At 45.2% G+C, this 20,160-nt stretch overlaps 1 protein-coding gene across 2 annotated transcripts in view; it reads left to right on the top strand.

Annotated features, from left to right (window-relative positions):
* DOCK1 (dedicator of cytokinesis 1) overlaps window positions 1-20,160 on the top strand; it is a 503,206-nt gene that overhangs the window by 395,183 nt on the left and 87,863 nt on the right. For both annotated transcript variants that reach the window (XM_070566542.1, XM_070566478.1), the window contains exons 30-32: window positions 840-918; window positions 8,103-8,203; window positions 17,476-17,534. In XM_070566542.1, the coding sequence (XP_070422643.1) occupies window positions 840-918; window positions 8,103-8,203; window positions 17,476-17,534 (239 nt within the window). The remainder of the gene's footprint in view (window positions 1-839; window positions 919-8,102; window positions 8,204-17,475; window positions 17,535-20,160) is intronic.

Raw genomic sequence — 20,160 nt, 5'->3', positions numbered from 1 at the left:
TCTCGCGTCCTGCCTTTGTGCAAAGGGAGAAGGGTCATTTAAAAAGAAGTATCTGAACTAAGCTTTATTGTTGTAAACACTCTCAAGGGTAATAAAACAAATCTCCTGAATGAATAAGCTTGTGAAAGTACTTAGTACTCTGGAGTCATTTGTGACAGCCCGTATTGCATATTTCGTCATAGTAAAGTAAAAGTCAAGGTATTAAAGGATATGATATTTTGCTCGGAGTGTTTAAAATTGTGAATTGTCCATGAACCATTGAATTAAATCTCTGCTAAAATTCTTGTCAAATCACTTTCAGACCTACTAAGGCTTTTAAAATCAATTTAAACATGTAAACAGTGCCCCAAATTAGCATTTGGAGTATAGGACAAATGATACAGAAGTAAGCCACACCTCCAAGCATGGTAATATTTCACCAAACCATTCCAAGCCTGATAGCTGGTGTGTATCAGCACTTTCAAATGCTTAACTTTAAAAAGCTGGCTAAGCGAGGACCAATTTAATAATATAACATTAAGACATTGTGATGTGAGAAAAGGACTTAATTTGTACCGTTCCTTTTTTTTTCAAACTAGTTTTTTTTAGTGATACTTTTCATATGTTACTTTCAGGCGCTGTTATCTGGTCTGTTATTCTGCATGTGCTAATTTCTTTGATTAATTTGGAGAGTATCTGCATATAATTCTCTGGGCTTTTCACTGGCAAAACCTCACAGCTTTTTACAGGACTAAGTTCACTTTCCAGACAGTCTTGGATCGGATCTAATTGAAATGCCAAATCTACAAAAGTACCAGAGCAAAAGTGTGTAATTATGTAATTTTCTCTTGATCTTTCAGAGTCTTCCTGCGAGCGATTAATCAGTATGCAGATATGCTGAACAAGAAGTTTCTGGATCAAGCCAACTTTGAGCTACAGGTAAGAGAAGAGGGAGACATGACCTTTGTTGGGAAATCATGTTAAAACAAATTGTTCATCTGAGCCAATATCTTCTGTTTCTAATCCTCAAATTTAATTGGTCTCCCATCCAAGATGTGGAGATGGAATTTACAATATGGACATTTGGAACCAGAGCATTGAAAATTATGCCCTTGGGGTATTTGCTCAATTTAGCAAGGAAGGAGATGGAGCTGTCTCAGAGAGAAAGTGTTGGATCAGAGTGACAAGTAGGGGCTCTCTGAGCTGGGAGGCCACCATGTCTCAGTTGGTATGGTTGCCAAGATTGTCTCAGATCATCCTAATGTGGGGAGGAAAGGAGCTGCAGAGGAGGCCAAGTGGGTTTGCATCACTGAGCTCAGCTGGCTGGTAGAACTCAGGTTTTCCCTGATAAATTCTCTCCCTGCTTTGTGCTACCCACAGTGGCCTTTACCAGGCAAAAAGGCCCTACCCCTATATGCCTGGGGTTGTGGTCAGCTGGTCAGGCTCAGCCCTACTCCTCCAGTACTTGCAGCGTGTGTGTGTGTTTGTGTGTGTGTGATAAGGACTGATTTTGCCTGGCATCATTTCTTACTATACATCTGGTATTTGTGGCTCTCGGTGCCTTTGTACCCCAGATGTGTTTCTGCTAATAATCATTTTGCATTATTACTACTTAGTTTTGTTTACTAAAGTTTGCAAATACAGAAAGTGTCCAGATGCAAATGGCATTAGTTTCCTGGGCAGGATTGTTCACTGAGAGGAAACCTGAGGATTTATGTACACTCACTGGGTGGCCCAGCTCTGTTGTCTGTCACCAGATAACAGAAATTAGACACCCATCTACTGTCCCTTTTTCATTGCTTTCTCAACTTTTAGAGCTAATGTGATAGTCAATTTAGATTGAGTTCTAAGGTACCTATGCCCTTATTTCTTTTAAAATTTAAAATTTATAATTTATTAACATTATACTATATAAGTATATAATATAACAAGCACTATATATCTAAAAATGTTTTTTCACAATTTTTAATTTTTTATCATTTTCTCTGCTTAATGCTTGTTTTCACACGTCCTGAAACACAGATATATACTCATTGTGAGACATTCGTGCACTGTAAATCAGCACCTTGAGTAAAATATGAAAGACTCCTTCCCTCCCTTTTCACCCTCCACAGGGTAAATTTTAATCAGGGTGACTTTTTTGGGGGTGGGGAGGGAAGATTGGCCCTGAGCGAACATCTTTTGCCAGTCTTCCCCCTTTTTTTTTTTTTCTGCTTAAGGAAGATTGTTGCTGAGCTAAGCCCTGTGCCAATCTGCCTCTATTTTATGTGGGACGCCACCACAGCATGGCTTGTCTTAGCAGTGCTAGGTCTGTGCCCCAGATCCGAAACTGTGAACCCCAGGCTGCTGAAGCAGAGCATGCAAAATTAACCACTGGGCCACTGAGCTGGCCCCAGGGTGACTTTTAACTAATCATTGTGTGCTCTTTCTAACTTTTCTTTAAGCATTTCTGCGGACCTACGCATCCTTTCTGTTGGCTTTTAACATGAGTTGGATCATACCTATATGTTTTTCAGTTCTGTCATATTCCACAATATAAATGTACGATGTGCAGGCAGTCCTGTACTGATGACCTCCAGGCTGTTCCCATTTCTTCCCTGTTGCAAGCAATGCTACCGCGAACAGTCTGACAATGCGTCTCAGGGCTGCAGTGCTATAGAGAACAGGTTCCTGGAAGCATAATTGCCAGGCCGGATGGTAAGAAATTTTAAGTTTAATGGACATGGATAAATTACCCTCCTAAAATGCTTTAGCAATTTGCAATCCCACCAACCTTCTTTGAGAGCAACCATTGCCTGGAATCTTCTCCAATGCCAATTTCTTTAAAATGATTGGTTCTTATTTTTGTTGGGATTTCTCTGCCTGCTAGTTAGGCTGCAATTCCTCGTGGCCTGTGTGATTTCTGCTGTGAACCATCTGATCATTTCCTCTGCTCGTTTTTCTCTTGGGCTCTTTGTTGTATATTTTGTAAGTTGAAGTTCTTGATAGAGCCTAGTTATAGGTTTAGGCTTATCCTATAGAAATATTTAATTTTTCTGCAGTCCATCTGTCATTTCTTTTATGGCTCTTGGGTTTTAGGTTTTGCTTGGCAAATCCTTCTTTGCTTCAATGTTATCAATGTAACTATTTTTTATGTAGTTAGTATCTGCTAATACCGTTATAGTTGTGCTTTGTTTTTCTTTTAATTTTCCAGTGATTAATCCATCTGGGATTTCTATAGTTAGCGTTAGGAGTAAGAGTTTAACTTCACTTTTCCCCACGTAGTTTCATGAATGATGAGGAATCTTCTTTCCCAATGATTTGAAATGCTGCTGTAAAAAACACAGTTGCCAATGTGTGTGTGTCAGTTCTATTTTCTGTGTTCTTCCCTACTGGTTTTATACCCAGCTAGTAGAGCCAGGACTTCCCCATTAGTGTGTTATTACAAAATCATCTTGGCTCTTCCTGTGTATTTCCTCTTCCATGTGAAATTCAAAATCAGCTTGTTAACTTTTTTTTAATGCTGCTTGTATTTTAATTGAGATTCCTTTGGATTTATAAATAAATGTAGGGGAAATGTTACAGTATTTGGGGAAATACTTTGCAGTATTTATTTTTTCCCATCCCATACAGGAATGTTTAGGTCTCCTTTTTGTGACCTTCCTTAGGTTTTCTCATTGGATCCACATAGGCCCTGCCCCTCACTTGCTGGGTAGATTGCTGTGTACATTAAGTGTGGCTGCTGTGAGTGTGGGCTCCTTTTTCCCAGCACATTGGTTATTGCTACCCTTGTTCATTGTTTCATGAATAAGGTCCCCTGGATGTTCCCCTCATGCCCACATGCCTTAGCAGCAATGCGCTCTTTCAGCCCAGCAAAGCACCTTGCCCCTTGGCAGGTGCAAAGTGCATTCTATCCTGGAGGACACCCACTCTCCCACCCCCAGGGGGAGTGCTTGGGTGCTGTATAGGGAGGCAGCCTTCAGTGAGTGCTCTAGGCAGCTGGTGCTCTGATGAGGCCCATTCTTATGTTCTTACATCCTCAGTCTGCCTCACAGTTCTCTCTCCTGACGCTTCCTTCTCCTTAAACTCATCAGCCCTGAGGGCTGCTGCTTACCTTGTGTCCCTCTGCTCCTCCTCAGCCTGCTTCTCATTTCTGGCAAGCACTGTTCAAAGAACTCTTTTTCTTAACCTTCTAGTAGTAAGCTGCCAATCGGACACCCTATCACCTCCTCAATACTGTAGTGTATATTTCCTACTAACAAGGACTTTCTCCTACATAACTACAATAAAACTACCCAAATCAGGAAATTTACATCATTGTTACTACTATCTACTCCTCAGACCCCATTCGAGTTCAGACGTTCCGATCGCATAGACGTCCCAGTCATAGGTCCCATCACCCGTTGCAGTTAGTTGTCATATGCATTGCTTACGGTTTTGTTTGCTTTTAATGTGGAATTTTTATATGATTTTTTTAAGACTTTTTACAGCAGTTTTAGGTTCACAGAAAAATTGAGAGGAAGGTACAGAGATTTCCCATATGCCACCTGTCTCCACATATGCACAGCCTCCCCCGGCTATCAACATGCTGCGCCTGAATGGTACATTTGTTACAATCAATGAACCTGTATTGACACATTGTTATCACCCAGAGTCCATAGTTTACATTAGTTTGCTCTTGGTGTTGTACATTCTGTGGGTTTGCACAAATGTATAATGACTTGTATCCTCTATTATAGTATCATGCAGAGTAGTTTCATTGCCCTAAAAATCCTCTGTGCTCCACCTGTTCATCTTCCCTCCCTGCCCTGCATTCAGTTTTTGTGTCTTTTTTGTCTCCTTCAGACTAGAATAGTTCCTCACTCTTGCTTGACTATACTGTCCTTGACACTTTTTTTAGGCTTTATTTTTATTTTACTTATTTATTTTTTGTTGAGGAAGATTTGCCCTGAGCTAACATCTGTTGCCAATCCTCCTTATCTTTTTTTTTTTTCACTTGAGGAAGATTTACCCTGAGCTAACATCTGTACCAATCTTCCTCTATTTTTCATGCGGGTTGCTGCCACAGCATGGCCACTGATGAGTGTGTAGGTCCACCCCCTGGAACTGGACCCAGGCCACTGAAGCAGAAGGCATAGAACCTAACCACCAGGCCACAGGGCCCGCCCCTGTCTTGACACTTTGGAAGAGCACAGGCGTGTTATTTGCAGAAGGCCCAGCAGTGTGGGCTGTCTCATGTTTCCTTGTGCTTAGACCCAAGCTACACCCTTAGTAGGAATATCACCAAAGTGATAACCCCTCACCATGCCAGACCCTTTCAACCCCTGGGGCCCCCCTCACCCTGCTCGGGCTCTAACAGTGGCTAAGGGATTTTTGAGGTGCAGACAGTGTGCAGCCTTCCCATTCCTAAAGAAATGAAACCCTCCTCCTGTTTGGTCCAGTCTTGCTTCACGTGCAGAAGAGCCAAGATACCAGGCATGTGGAGCGCAAGGGAATCAACCTCCTTCTTCAGGGCATTTGATGACACTGTTCCCAGAAACGTCTCTCAGGCAGGTTTTAGGAGACTTGTGGCTCAGCAGTCGTCCTGGTCATGTGCGTGAAGAGGATGAGCAGGGAGTTGGTGACGCTGGCGTTTAAAGGAGCGTTCGTGTTTTTGTCAATGTCGGTTTACGGGCAGCCGGTATACGTTAAAGCATGTTCTGGGTCCTGCTCCGGCCATGCCCTGACAGTGATTCTCAGCATGCCCCTGAGGGTGGCCAGCGATTCCTGCCAGTGCTGTGACAAGGAGAGCACTGCCTGACATGGGCGGCCGTAGTCAGGAGGTGTCAGTTCCGAAAACAGAGGAAGCAACTGTACTTTAGTGACTCAAGTCACCCCTTTTATTCCACAAGGGGCTAAAAGAGAAAGTGCCTTTGTGGGTGGTGAAGGAGTGTGGGCTTGAGGTCCAGGACATCCCACTCCAGACCCTTGTTCCATGTCACGTGTCACCTGTGGCTTTGGGCGAGTCTCTGAACGTCATCTGAGAAACGGGGGAAGAGTGCTTACTTGGCTGGTTCTGTAGCGATCAAGGAGCTGCTGTGCTGCTACCGAAAGCGCCCAGTTCACGGCAAGCACCGCATAAATGAAGCCCACACACTCTGCTCACATCCGTGCTCGAAAATTGCCACTTACTTCACTGGTAACTAAAACTGGAGTCAATACTGTTTACACTTTATTTTTGTGTAACTCCTTGCAAGTGTCTCTTTTGATATAATAAATATTAGCCTCGTTTTGTAAATGAGAAAACCAACGCCCATACGTTTCTTCTAAAGAACACTGAAAGTGCATTCAAGCTTGGACGGGTGACGGAAACTCTGACCATCCGGGCTCTTTCCCACTGAGAGCAGGTGAAAGTTCTCCTGCAATGTCCTCTGGGACAAGAACAGTCAGTTCCTCAACCAGAAAACAGCCCTTTGCTTAGGAGTTCAGTTGTATCTGTAATGGCCAGACTCTCCGAGCCCCCTGCTGTAGTACCTAGTTGGGGGGGTGGTCTCCCCACTTGCCTCTCACCTCCTTCCCCCACCTCCCAGCTGATGCCACCTTCTGAGAGGGAGCCGAGCAGATGGAAGCAATCTGGAAGAAATGTCCATTGAGTTTCCATGTTGCATTTGAGAAATCCCCACAGGTTCATCCCTCAATTACTGGTTATGATTGATGGATCACTTACTTTATGCCAGACGTGGAATCTCGCCCCCACCCCAGCGCATTGTGGGGCATAGAGGGAGAATGACTAAGGCAGGACTACAGTGCCTGCTATGGGAGGGTGACCCGAGTGTGGCTGTGGGGACAGATTGTAGTGCTGTGAGGGAGAGGAAAGGGTGAACATACCTGGTCCAGATGTGCTAGCACACAGTGAGGGAGGTGGGGTGGGTGGGCCTGGCATCTGCAAAAGCCCAGAGGTGGGAGAGTGTCAGTTCAAGGATCTGATGGGAAGGCAGGCGAGATGCAGAGTGTGCGTGGGGAGGCTGTGAGAGGGGAGGCCAAGGCAGTGAGATTGGTGGACTCATCCTCGGGTCTGTTCTGACCTGAAAGGTGTGGGAAGTTCTTGAACGAGTTCGAGCGGGGCTCCCTCTGGTTGGTGTTAGTTCCCTCTGGCTGCACTGGGGACTGTGGGTTTGAAAGGGAGGAGGCCAGAGACAGGAAACAGGCTGTTCTGGTCTATGAGGGAGGGAGTTGGCCTGGATTGTCAATACAAAGGGGACGGACTTGGGAGGTGTTCGCAAGGTGAAAGCAGAAGGACCTGCTGGTTGATCTGGTGCAATGCGGCCAAGGACACAGCCCAGGGTGAGTCCAGGTTTCTTGCCCGGGCAGTGAGGGGGATGGTGGTGCCATTTATTGAGCACCAATGAGCTAGCAAAAACATCCCCGTTTGTGATCCAGGAGTTCTTCCTTCATTTTAATTATCTTGACTCAGTCTTAAACATTGACACAACCAGGAGGTATCCGTTCCATGACTTTAGGAATCTACCTATAATAACATTTCTTGTTGAAGAATACTTTTATATACAGAGCTTTATGACAAGAAAATCATTTCATAGTAAATTGTCTTTCAAGCACTGTAAAGTCCGTAAATCCTTGAAATATGAAATGTTTGATCTTTTTACTTCTGTTTTCCTTAGTTGTCTAGGGTTTATATATGTTTTTAGTATCAGAAAAAATAGTAAATTATGGAAATGTATATACTATTAAGTAAGGGGCTCCATAATACAATAATAATAAGAGAGAACGTTTATTATGTGTTTATCGCGTGCTCGGCACCACTTCAAAGCCTCTGCATTATTGACTGCTTTTACTCTCCAGCAATCCTGTAAGGTAGGTACTACTGAAATTCCCATTTTACCAGTGAGGGAACCGAGGCACAGAGAGGTTTGATTGTTTGCCGAAGTGGCAGGGCTGGGATGTGAGCACGTGCGCTGTGACCTCAGAGCCCTGGCTCGGCCCTGAACCACACCGTGGGTTGCTGGTTTGCAATTTGTATGTAGTGAGTGTGGTTTTTTAAACATTTCAGAAGTGTGTGTTGGGCAGGTGATAAACGTCTCAGGGTGTTTTTAAAACCCGAGGTTAAGCTGTCCCAAACTTAGCATGTCTCCCTTTTTGGCTTTCAGCTGTGGAACAACTACTTTCACCTGGCTGTCGCTTTCCTTACTCAAGAGTCTTTGCAACTGGAGAATTTTTCAAGCGCTAAGAGAGCCAAAATCCTTAACAAGTAAGTCGGCGTCCAGGAGCCTGCAACTCTATTAGCATAATTTTCATGTAGTCTCAAAGCCAACTTGGTGCAAATTGAGATGTAATCACCGTGTAATGAAAGGTGGTTTCAAATCATGAATTGGTATTGCCTTTTCTAATCCCTGAATCGAGATCTAAAATTGCAGGGTTCATCTGGTGGGTTCAAACTCAGTGGATTCAGGACCATCGGCACCACCCTGAAGGGGCGTTTGGGGAGAGCCTCGCTTTTGCTGAATATTATTGTGGTGTCATTCCACACGTGGTTTGCTTTATTGCTTGATTCTCCAATGCTGCTTTGAAAAAGCAAGCTTCTGACAAAAGCTCTTAGCATTGCTGGAATTGTTGAACACTTCGTCGTGGAGTGAGAGCTGTGCGTGGTTTCCTTCTTTGGAAGGGATAAGCCCTGTCCTCTTCGGGTGGGAGGTCCCTTCAGGGACTGAACTAGCCTTTGGATTGTCCTAAAAACCTCTCAGAAGCCCTGTGGAGGCCAAGGTCCCTGCCTGGCACCTTCAGCTCTGCATCCCGCACAGCTCCTGGTCCAGCATAAAGAAAGAACTCCTGCTCACGTTTCTTTCCAACCTTTGGGCCCCCGTAGAGTCTTGCCTCTTGTCTTTCTGGCTCAGTTTCACTAACTTCTAACTTCTCTGAGTCCCCCTGTCATGTGGACTCCTGAGAAGAGGTCTCCAATTGCTCCCACGTTGCTGAGTCATCAGTTCCTGTTTGTCATTTCTTGATACCTATGCGTCGTGTTGACTGTTCCAAGGCTTTGCCAGCCCCGGGCTGCTCCCTGAAGTTAGAGAGTCCAGAGGGAGTCTCGGAAGGTGACAGCTGCTTGGCCCTTCTCCTGTTCTGTGAGTGTGTATCTCACTTGCAGGCCGTGTCTAAAGCACGTTATCCCTGGGGAGAAACCATTAGTTCAGCAAATATTTACTGAGCAGATACTATATGCCAGCAACCGTCCAAGCACTTTATGTGCATTTTTCACAAACAATCATTAAAACAAAAACCAAAACTATTCATTAGGTTCTCTTCTCATCCTTATTTTCCAGATAAGGAAGGTGAAGCACATTGTGAACAAGTCACGAGGCCAATGTCACACACCTGGTCATTCTAATCCAGGCAGTTCAGAACCAAAGATTTGAACCTGTGCTGCATTTAGAACCTTAAATCCTTTCATGTGTGCCCATCTACATAAAGGTCAGCCTTCACGGGGCCAACTTCCCTTCATGCTTCCTCAGTTGAGTGACTCCAGTCTATTTGCCCTTGATGTAGACAAGTGTTTGTTGTTCAGAAAAGGGAAATGCACCTGTTCTAGCGCTGAGAAAGGTGTAGGCATAGTGGGTGCCCCCCGGTGACGGCAGGGACAGCGTGCAGCAGCAGCAGCCTGCCCTCTCTGAGCCAACACGGGTTTTTATCACTTGTCCTGGCTGAAGAGGCAGACCTTTCCAAGTGGCACTGGGGATGGTTCAACAGGGATGCATCCGCTTTGCACAATTTACATCCCTCTGGGGCTCCTAGGAAGTTAGGGATGGCTGCTGGTGGTTGCTTTGTCCTTGTTGTTTAAATGCTCTCTTGGTGGAAGTTGTTTGTAGTAGAAACGGTGAGAACCTGCACACTCTGAGAACAACACTACACACCTCATTCACAACCACTGCTGGCCGTCCGGGTCCCCAGGTTCTCCTGTCCTGCAGGAGGAAAGCTAGGCCGCAGAGGTGGGTTCTCCTGCCACGTGTCTGCAGGGCTGTCTGTGGAGTGAGGTTGGGATCCAAACCCAGCTCCTGTCGACGGCGGAACCCATTCTTTGCCAGGCGCGCAGCAGACGCCTGCGGGAGAAGAAGTGAATTTAAACCGGAAATCTGCCTTAAAGAGCTGACATCTCCTTCGCGGTTTTTAGAATAAAACAATTTGATTGGCAGCATTCTCCAGGCCAGGGCGGGGGGCGCTCACCATCTTGGCTACAGCAACATCCGTCAGTGCGGTAGCCGCACCAGGCCTCGGCCACCAAAGAAAATGTTTGCTTCCCACGTAGCCTTGTGCATTCCGGGGCTTCAAAGCCAAGGAAAATAAAACACAGCCAGCTGGTGTCTCTCCATCCAGAGCCGGCGGGCCTCTGAGTTGGGCCTTTAGTATTCTCCGTCTCACAACCGTGGCCGTATGAGACTCCGGATTTTCCCTTTGAAATTTTCTCATGATCTCCCTGAGGAAGAAAACCCCCAAAAAACCCTGAGAGGCCCTCTCCCAGGGGCGTAGGCTCAGTGTGTGGCCACAACAGGCCACCAGGGAGAAGGCGTTCTCCTGTCTGTGAGAAGCACTCCTGGCCTATAAGGCCATGCCGCTAAGATGCATGGCAGCTTCACCTGTGTGTGTTGTATTCTTCGTGCCTCTTGCTGTACCTTAAACACTATAATCAATGTGCAATTTTTATTTCTAAATAGCTGAACCTGAATAAGAAATATTTGAAGAGATCCTACCCAAATGTTTAAATTTTCTAGACACGCCCAGCGCCTAGAAATGTTTTAATTGGTTTCAAATTGTGCTCTGTGCTCAGTCAGGCCAGGGTCCTGGTGCTCAAGATGCGGAGATAAAAAGTTCACAGTCTATGGAGGAGGTAGATATGCAAAAATAATAATGATCGGAGTGGAGCATAAGTGTTCACTGGGTGACTTTGCCTCCCGGGGCTGGGCGGAGAGGACTCAGCCTGGGAGGCTGGAAGACCTGGGGCAGCATGGACCACCGAGCTGGGTGGTGAAGGAGGCTGAGATCTTTACCAGATTGACTGACTGAGCCAAGTGTCAACAAACAGCCAGTCCCAAAAGGGACATAAGGTCCTAAAAGGCATGGCTCGCTCTACAAGCAAAGAGATGCTCTGGGTTGGTGAAGTGTGAGTGAGTGGCTGCACCTGGAGGGCTGGGACTTGGGGCAGGGTGGGATGGGCCCAGTGATAAGGGAATTAACCACGCCAGTCTGAGCAAATGGCTGGGTGCTGATTTAGAGCACAGTGGAGCATCATTCATGTGGTAGGGTCTGAAAGAAGAGCGATGCCACGCCCATTAGCAGCCTCTGGCTGGCTCCATATTGGCCTGTGTGCTGCTCTAGGGTTTGTGAATCCAGACAAATGCATCTGAGTAAGGGCTGTGGAACCTCACACACAGCCCGCTTCCTCTTCCTCTTCTCTGCCAGGCCCTGCAGCTACTCACATCTGCCAGAGTGACAGCATTCTGGCTCAAAATAATAGAAAATTTCAGGATCAGAAGATCTGCCTGTTCATTCCCTCTTGTTAAGCTGTCTGTCCTCCTGATGACCCGGGTTGGGGAGATAATTAGGATATTCATTCCAAAGACGTTCCTCAAAGCGCATGGGAGTAACGTACAAGAATGGGCCATACCACTCCGAGAACTGATTATGTCAAACCCAAACTGAGTAAAAGATTTGCCAATGAACCACAAAATAAATAACCCCTAGGAATCAAGTCCATAATAAGAAAATTTAACTGACTCGACCTTCAGACATTCTTGGTGCTAGTGACTCTTAACAAAGGACAGAGATGTCAACGGAATGCTAAGCCTGAGCGTCATTTCTTCCTCCCATCCCACTGTCCAAGTCTTGTACACTGTTGGGGCTCAGGAAATAGGAGTCAAATGGGAAAGAGATGACTTGATTAGCAGCCAGCTTGACCATTTTAGTATACAAGGCCTCATGTCTCCTAGTATGGGACGCTGTGGCATGTGACAGCAAACAGGCTTCTGTGTTCAGCACCAAACCTTGTTCTGGATGAGAAGAGGGACTCATGAATTAGATCTCCAGCATATCTAAGCATAAAATGCCCACTTAAAACTTTTAGCCCAAGGTGGTCATGTTTGATGGCCCAGCTCATGGCAATGAATTTGGACCTGTGTGCAAAGACCACCCTCCACAAAGACCCTCTCCCCGGTCAGTCTTGGGATGTTTCCGCTCATTTTTTTTTTACTAGAGATGTCTATCCTCAGGCCAGTGTACCTTCTAAGAGAACAGGTTGCACAACTGGACCAAAATACCGCATAAACAAAACATCTCCATCTTTCTGATCACTGGGTTCTGAAATGCCAGTGTATTAAGTCAAACTGGACACATCACTTTTCAGGGAAATTGAAAGGAAATAAACAGGCTGTGACAGCCTTGTTTTGCAGTAGTACCTAATCCGAAGCTGCATTTATATCTTCCAAATAGAACAGGAAATATGATGTTTAATTTGTGTATGTACTATTTTTTTTCCAAAAGGCTCAAATTATTCCAAATAAATTCACTATAAACCAAGAATTAGAAGGGAGCCCAGGGAGACAGACTCAACAGTTGATAACCCTGTGCCAAGTTCCTGTTGGAAAAGTTAAGGGTCCTGCGTGCAGTGGTGATGCTGTGCTCTATAGAACATGATGAAACTTTATGCAGTGTAGGACACCCCTGTGCCTAGTAAGACTTATTCCCATCGGTCACATTTGGGGTCCCACCTCCTCCCACCTCCCCAGGAACTTACCAGTCTTTCCCATTAAAATAAAAATGTCTCACTCTGCCCATCATCTCCCTCCAGCTACCTCCTTGTCTCCCCGTTCCTCGGCCCCCCTACTCCTGACTCTGGTCGCAGGCCCCGGTACTCCACCTCTTTTCTCACTCTCGGAACTCCACTCCAGGTTCTCCTCCTGCTGTCTGGCCGCTCTGTTCCCTTGTCAGGTTCACACTCTTCCATCCGACCAAGAAGTGGCAGAGCTCCTCGTGCCCTGGTCTTAGGCTTTCTCATCCTATTCTCTCTCCTTAAGATAGCACTTTTCAAACTGTGCATCTCAACCTTTTATTGGGGCAGGAGAGCAACTTAATGGGTCATTGTATTAGTTTCCTAGAGTCATCTGCCATAGCAAATAACACAGACTCGGTGGCTTGAAACGACAGAAATTTATTGTCTCATAGTCATGGCGGTCAGCAGTCAAAATCAAGGTGTCGGCAAAGTTGGAGGCTCCGAGGGAGAATCTGTGCTATGCCTCTCTCCTCGCTTCTGGTGGTTGCCCCCAAGCCTTGGCTTCCTGGACTGTGGCTGCATAACTCCAGTCTCTGCCTCCATTTTCACATGGCCTCCTAACCTGTGTGTCTGTGTCTCTGAATCTCCCTCCCCTTATGAGGACACCAGTCTTTGGATTTAACCTCTCTCTCCCTCAATCCGTTATGACATCATCTTAACATCATGACATCTGCAAAGACCCTAGTTCCATATAAGGTCACATTCACAGGGCCTTTGCACCTGCTGGTCCTGCTGCCTGGAGAGCTATTCTTTGCCCTCTTTGTCTGGATTACACCTCTCCTTCTTCAAATCTTAGGGCAAGTTTTATTCTCCCAGAGAACTCCTACCACAGCCAACCTGGACCCACTGTTAAATTCTCTCACTCTTTAAAGAGCCATGATCATGGCCTTCACAAAACTACTGTATGTACATATATGTGTGTATCTTGTGTGATTATTTGTTTTATATCCATCTCTACTGCCATGCTAATAGCCCCCCAAGGTCTGTGAGTCTTGTCTGTTCTCCACATTATATTAACATTCCCATGTTAGCTCTGCACCTGGCCCAGTAAGTCTTCAGTCATGAATGAATCAATAAGTAGTGCTCACTGAACAAATCAATCTAAATGACCAGTGCAGCCATGATGGGGATGCTGTGATGATGCCCAGTGTGCGTTTTTAAAGGAAGGACCAGCCTGGCCTCAGTGCTTACTAGGACAGCCAGGGGCATCATCTCCTTCATTCTCACAAAAGCCTGGGAGATGAGCATCATGCATCATTGTCCCAGTACTACAGATGAGAGGCTGAGGGTCAGAGTGGTCAGGTAACTTGCCCAGTGTGCTTAGATTTGGGCTCAGGTCAGCCTTACCCCCAAACCTGCGCTGTCTCTGGTGGACATTGATTTTCCGCCCTTGGGATGAAGATTCCAGAAACCAGGTGCTGAGATAAAGCCTCAGAGACCAGATTCATGCTATTTTAGGTCGGAGGTATAGGCCTGGATGTGGGATCCTAGATCTACTTAGGCTGTGGAAAGTTTGCCTCCTGGGCCCCCCGTGAGGCAGGCACTTTGAGGGTGCTCACTCACCTTGTGGTGGGCGCAGGTGAGCTGGGTGTGGTGGCAGCGCCAGGTGACTCCAGCTGCCTGCTGCTCTAGCTGAGCAGAGCCAGGAACACCAGTTCACTGCTGGGAATCTCTGCTTCCTCAGCGGAAGGATGGCTAAGCACCATCTTCTCATTCAGCTCATAGTCTTATTGCCAGAGTCAAATGAACAAAAACACTCTGAGATGCGCCACAGCGCTGTGCTGTGACAACAGGGAAGTCCATCCTTGCCGGTCCTTAGCGGGTGTGCTGTGGGGGAAGAACATGGATTTTGGAGTCTGAAGACTTGGAATCTCCTCTCTCCTTGCTTGTGACCTTGGCCAAGTCCTTTTGCTTCTCCCCTCTAGGACTGGTTCAGTTCACTCAACTATAAATGGTTAGAGATGAACGTAGTTGTGACTGCTAAGGTTGCCCCCCGCTCTGGAATCCTGTTTCCAGGTTGTGAGCGTTAGCCCCGACATTCTCAATTATGGCTTTTTCTCCTCCTTGGGAAGAATGTACAAATGACTCGGGAATCCCTCTTGAGCTCTGGAGACGGCCGTAACTCTATATGGGGGTGATGCTGAGAGGCATAGATTCATCTAAGCTGCCTTCTTAATAAAACTAAAGAAACGGTCAGTCTCTCTGCCAGGAGCTGCACTCCCACCCTTCACCTTCTAGCTCCTTACTCCTCCTGTTACCTTTGTTCTGGCCTTGAGCCCCTTTGTCTGATTTGACTAGGAAAACCACATTTTTGTCACCTTTATACGCTAGGCCTGACTCTCGTGAGCGATGTGCTCCCAGAGCTTTGCTCACCCCCCTGTTCTCCAATACTGTGAAGGCACATTTTCCACATACAAGATGGTAAAGCAGAACTGGAAACTGGAAACCATCAGCACCTGAAGGAGCGGTGCAGACTCCCCTCTCCAGGCGGCCCTGCCGGTGTCCAGCTGTCCACTCCGGCTCTGGAGAAATGGCCAATTACTGGAGGCCGTGAGACTTCAGGTCACTCCTGAATGACCCAAACCGCCTCGCATTAGCCCTTCTTATTTTTTGAGAGATATCATGCCAGAATGAGAAGGAATCACTTGGCCGTTAGAAGAGTATTTAAAGTTGAGTTAGTCAGTCATTGACAGGCCAGCTGCCTGGGACTGGCTCGCACCTCCTCTGGGACCTCTGGCCTTCTCAGTGTGCTGAGGCCTGAACCTGTGCTTTGTGTTTGTGTTCTCGGGGTCCTCCCTGCAATGCGGGGTTCCCAACTCGCCAGATTCCCCACTCCACTGATTGGTGACTCACCCACCTGCCCAGCGGGACCCTCGTCGACCTTGGCAGGAAACATCAGCCCTGGGGTGGGGCACGCACGGTTCTCCTCTTCACGGCCTTCCTCCCCTAGTAAGTGCTGGAAGGATGCCCATCTCCCAGATCACCATGCAGCCAAGCATATACTCTCCAGGCCTAGGCTTTGGTGGCTGTGGGGACCCCTTTGTCATTTTTGCAGGTGCAAAATGGGAGTTGTAAAATGGCTCTACAAGCCTCAAAAGGACGCACAACTTAGTGGTGCTCAGATCAAATCATCCTTGGGCAATTTGTGGTACCAGTTAGACATTCAGGGGTGCTCTCCCGCTCCCCGCAAGCTCAGGTCCGGTAGCTTTGCTGTCAGGGGAAACTGACAGTGGTTGGACCTCTGCTCACTGTGGCCTTGGTGATAGCCTCATTCCTGGCAGAGATCCCCCCCTCACTTATCAAATTTAACTGCCTCAGTGCTCACTTGGTTGTTGAGCCAGGTGGGAAGGTCATACATTTACCTCAAGGACCAGCTTGTCCTCACAGGAAGGGGCTTACGCTCCCCGTTCAGTTTTCCCATCTGTACAATGGGCCGTGGCACCTGTACAGCTGAGGTGGACCGAGCTGGACTTCTAAGAGGAAGCTGCCTGGCGGGTTTCATCTTCCCTGCTTGAGATTATCGACGGTTTGTAGCCCTCTCCTGCTGTAAGTGACAGACAGGTGCTTAGGGGCGCTGGAGGCATTTATAATAAGGTGGCAGCCAGCTTGGTTGTTGATTTACCAGCCAGGATCTTTGCCTTTAGAGCCCCAACCCAGTCGTCTGTAATCAGAGCTTTTCTTTCCACATCAGCTGACAAGAGGAGGAACAGAGCAGGCTTGATGACACAGCTGCTAAACTGTAATACTGTGCGATCATTTTACAAATTATTTTTAATATAATCAACCTTTTCCTTAGGCAATAAAGGAAAAAGTTAAATTGCTCACAAACTAATAAAGGTTTATCTTCTGAAGCATCAAATTCTGTTTACTCACGAAACACACATCTCCTTTGCTGACCCACTGGGAGGAAAATTAGCATTTAGTTTCCCCGATAAACGAAAACCGGGGGATATTTGTTGACATCTTTAGGTGTTCAGCCCTTCCATGCACTGAAAATGATAGAGAAGCATGGGAGATATTCGGAAGAGGCCTTCCCTGCTCTGACTGTAGACTCCAGGGCTTAATTTTAACGTGTGAAAGCTGCTTATTGTGAGCGGGGTTGTAGGATGGCATTTGGTGTCTGCGTTGCCTGGATGCTAACAACATGCTTGGAAAACAAACTCCCCCTCAGGCCAAGGAGCCGGGTCTTTTTCTCTTCCCATTAGAGACTGAGGAAAGAAAAATCCATTCATTACTCTCTACCACCTCCCCCAGGGTCCCACGGGGGGAGGGGGGGGAGGAAGTTGCGTAATCTGTGGTGATGGGAAAGTGAGACTCCCCCGGCTGGAGTCCTCCTCCTTCAGTTCCCTTTCGTGGAAAGGAAGTTGGAGCTTTGACACTCTCTTTATTTGTCTCACTGATGGGAGACTTTAATTGCACTTAAAAAAATAATCTAAGTCTGGGGCCAGCTGGGTGGCATAGTGGTTAAGTTCGCATGCTCCACTTCGGTGGCCCTAGGTTCGCAGGTTTGGATCCCAGGTGTGGACCTGCCCACTGCTTATCAAGCCATGCTGTGGTGGCATGCCACATGCAAAATAGAGGAAGATTGACACAGATGTTAGCTCAGGGTCAATCTTCCTCACCAGAAAACGTAAATAAATAATCCAAGCCTGATTTTCAAAAGCTCTGTAGAGTGACTCAGTGTTTTTCCTATCCCTGGTTTTCAGATATGGAGACATGAGGAGACAGATTGGCTTCGAAATCAGAGACATGTGGTACAACCTTGGTGAGTAACTGGGATTTCAGGGCAGCATGGTGACTGTCTTGAATCTGTGGTGGATGATGACATTGCCCTGTATGTCAGTTTTGGGGCACCTTAAAAATCTGAATTGCTTCTGTTCCTCAGAGAGCAATTGCTATTCTTTGCAATGACTGTTTTCAGTAAATAAGAGGTGGGACACCAAAGTAAAGGGAAGAAAATCTGATTGGTGGGGGAAATAGAAAAATCTGTAGAGCACCCTCTTGTGTCAGATGAACACAGCTCAGCCTTAGAAGTCCTTTGCTCCTGGGCATCACTAACATTCCCTCAGTTTCTCATGCATCAAACCATGTAGCTCATCCTACTGTTACATATGCCACCCCTTACTGTATTCAGTTTCAAATACTCTATCTTCAAAAGAGTTTACTTGCCTACTCAAAACTGGATCCTGTCTTTAAGTACACTGCTACCAGGTGGTGGTAGCACAACATGCGTGTGCAATCAAAACTGTAAGGGATATGCGTGTTTAAGAGAAGAAATTAATGCAGGTGTTTATCACTATAAACTGCCCTCTTAATATTGCTTTTGCTGCATCCCGTAAGTTTTGGTATGTTGTGTTGTCATTTTCATTTGTGTAAAGATATTTTCTGCTTTCCCTTTTTGATTTCTTCTTTGACTCATTGGTTGTTCAGGAGTATGTTTCTTAATGTCCACGATTTGTGAATTTTCTAATTCTCATTCCGTTACTGATTTCTAGTTTCATTCCGTTATAGTCAGAAAAGATACTTAGTATCATTTCAGTCTCCTTAGATTTGTGAAGAATTGTTTTATGACCTAATATATGATATATCCCTAAAAAACGTCCCATGTATGCTTGAGAACAATGTGTATTCTGCTGCTGCTAAGTGGAATGTTATATATATGTGTCTGTTGGGTCCATTTGGTCTATTCTGTTGGTTTTGTGAAGAAAGATCTCAAATAAACAACCTAACTTTACATTTTAAGGAACTAGAAAAAGAAGAACAAATTAAACTCAAATTTAGCAAAAGGAAGGAAATAATAAAGATTAGAGCAGAAATAAATGAAATCAATAATAGAAAAATGCAACAAAACTAAGAGTTGGTTTTTTGAAAAGATATACGAGAGACAAACCCTTAGCTAGATTAACTAATAAAAATGGAGAGAAGCCCTAAATAAATAAAATCAGAAATTAAAGAGGAGATATTATGTCTGATATCACAGAAAAAGAAAGGATCATAAGTGACTACTGTGAACAATTGTATACCAACAAACTGGATAACCTAGAAGAAAATGGATAAATTCCTAGAATTTATTTTATGAGGCAAGCATTACCCTAATCCCAAAGTCGGACAAAGACACTACAAGAAAAGAAAACTGTAGGCCACTATCTCTGATGAACATAGATGCAAAAATCCTCAACAAAATGCTGGCAAACTGAATTCAACAGCACATTAAAAGAATCCTACACCATGATCAAGTGAGATTTATTCCTGGGATGCAAGGATGGTTCAACGTACCCAGATCGTTAAAAGTAATACACTATATTAACAGAATGAACAATAAAAATCATATGATTACAGTCATGCATTGCTTAACGATGAGGATAAGTTCTGAGAAATGCAATGTTCGGTGATTTTGTTGTTGTGTGAACATCATAGAGTGTGCTTACAGAAACCTAGATGGTACAGCCTACTACACACCTAGGCTATATGGTACTAATCTTATGGGACCACTGTCCTATATGTGGTCCGTTGTTGACTGAAACATCATTATGCAGTACATGACTGTATCTCAATAGGTGCAGAAAAAGCACTTGACAAATTCAGCAACCTTTCATGATAAAAACTCACAGCAAACTAAGTATAGAAGGAAAGTGCCTTAACATAATAGAGGCCATATATGACAAACCCACAGATCATACTCAATGATGAAAAACTAAAAGCTTTTCCTTTAAGATCAGGAAGAAGACAAGGTGCCCACTCTCACCACTCCTATTCAACATAGTACTGGAAGTCTGAGCCAGAGCAATTAGGTAAGAAAAAGAAAGAAAAGGCATCCAGATCAGAGAGGAAGAAATAAAATTATCTCTGTTTGCAGATGACATGAACTTATATGTAGAAAACTCTACAGACTCCACAAAAAACAATCGTTAAAACTAATAAACAAATTCAGAAATGTTGTAGGATACAAAATCAACATACAAAAATCAGTTACATTTAAATACATTAGCAACAAACCATCCAAAAAAGGAATTAAGAAAACAATCCCATTTACAATAGTATCAAAATGAATAAAATACTTAGAAATAAACTTAACCAAGGAGTTGAAAGACTTTTACACTGAAAACTACAAAACATGGATGAAAGAAATTAAACACAAATAAATGTAAAGACGTCTTGTGTTCATGGATTGGGAGGCTTGGTTTTGTTAAAATATTTATGTTATCCAAAGCAATCTACACACTCAGTGTTATCCTCTTCAAAATTCCAATGGCATTTTTTTTACAGACATTAAAAAAAAATCCTGAAATTCATATGGAACCACAAAAGATCCCAAGTAGCCAAAGCTATCCTGAGAAAGAAGAACAAAGCTGAAGGCATCACACTTCCTGATTTCAAACTATATTACAAAG

Source organism: Equus przewalskii, chromosome 1 (genome assembly GCF_037783145.1).
Source record: "Equus przewalskii isolate Varuska chromosome 1, EquPr2, whole genome shotgun sequence".
NCBI lineage: Eukaryota > Metazoa > Chordata > Mammalia > Perissodactyla > Equidae > Equus > Equus przewalskii.
This window is presented reverse-complemented; position numbering and strand designations above follow the sequence as displayed.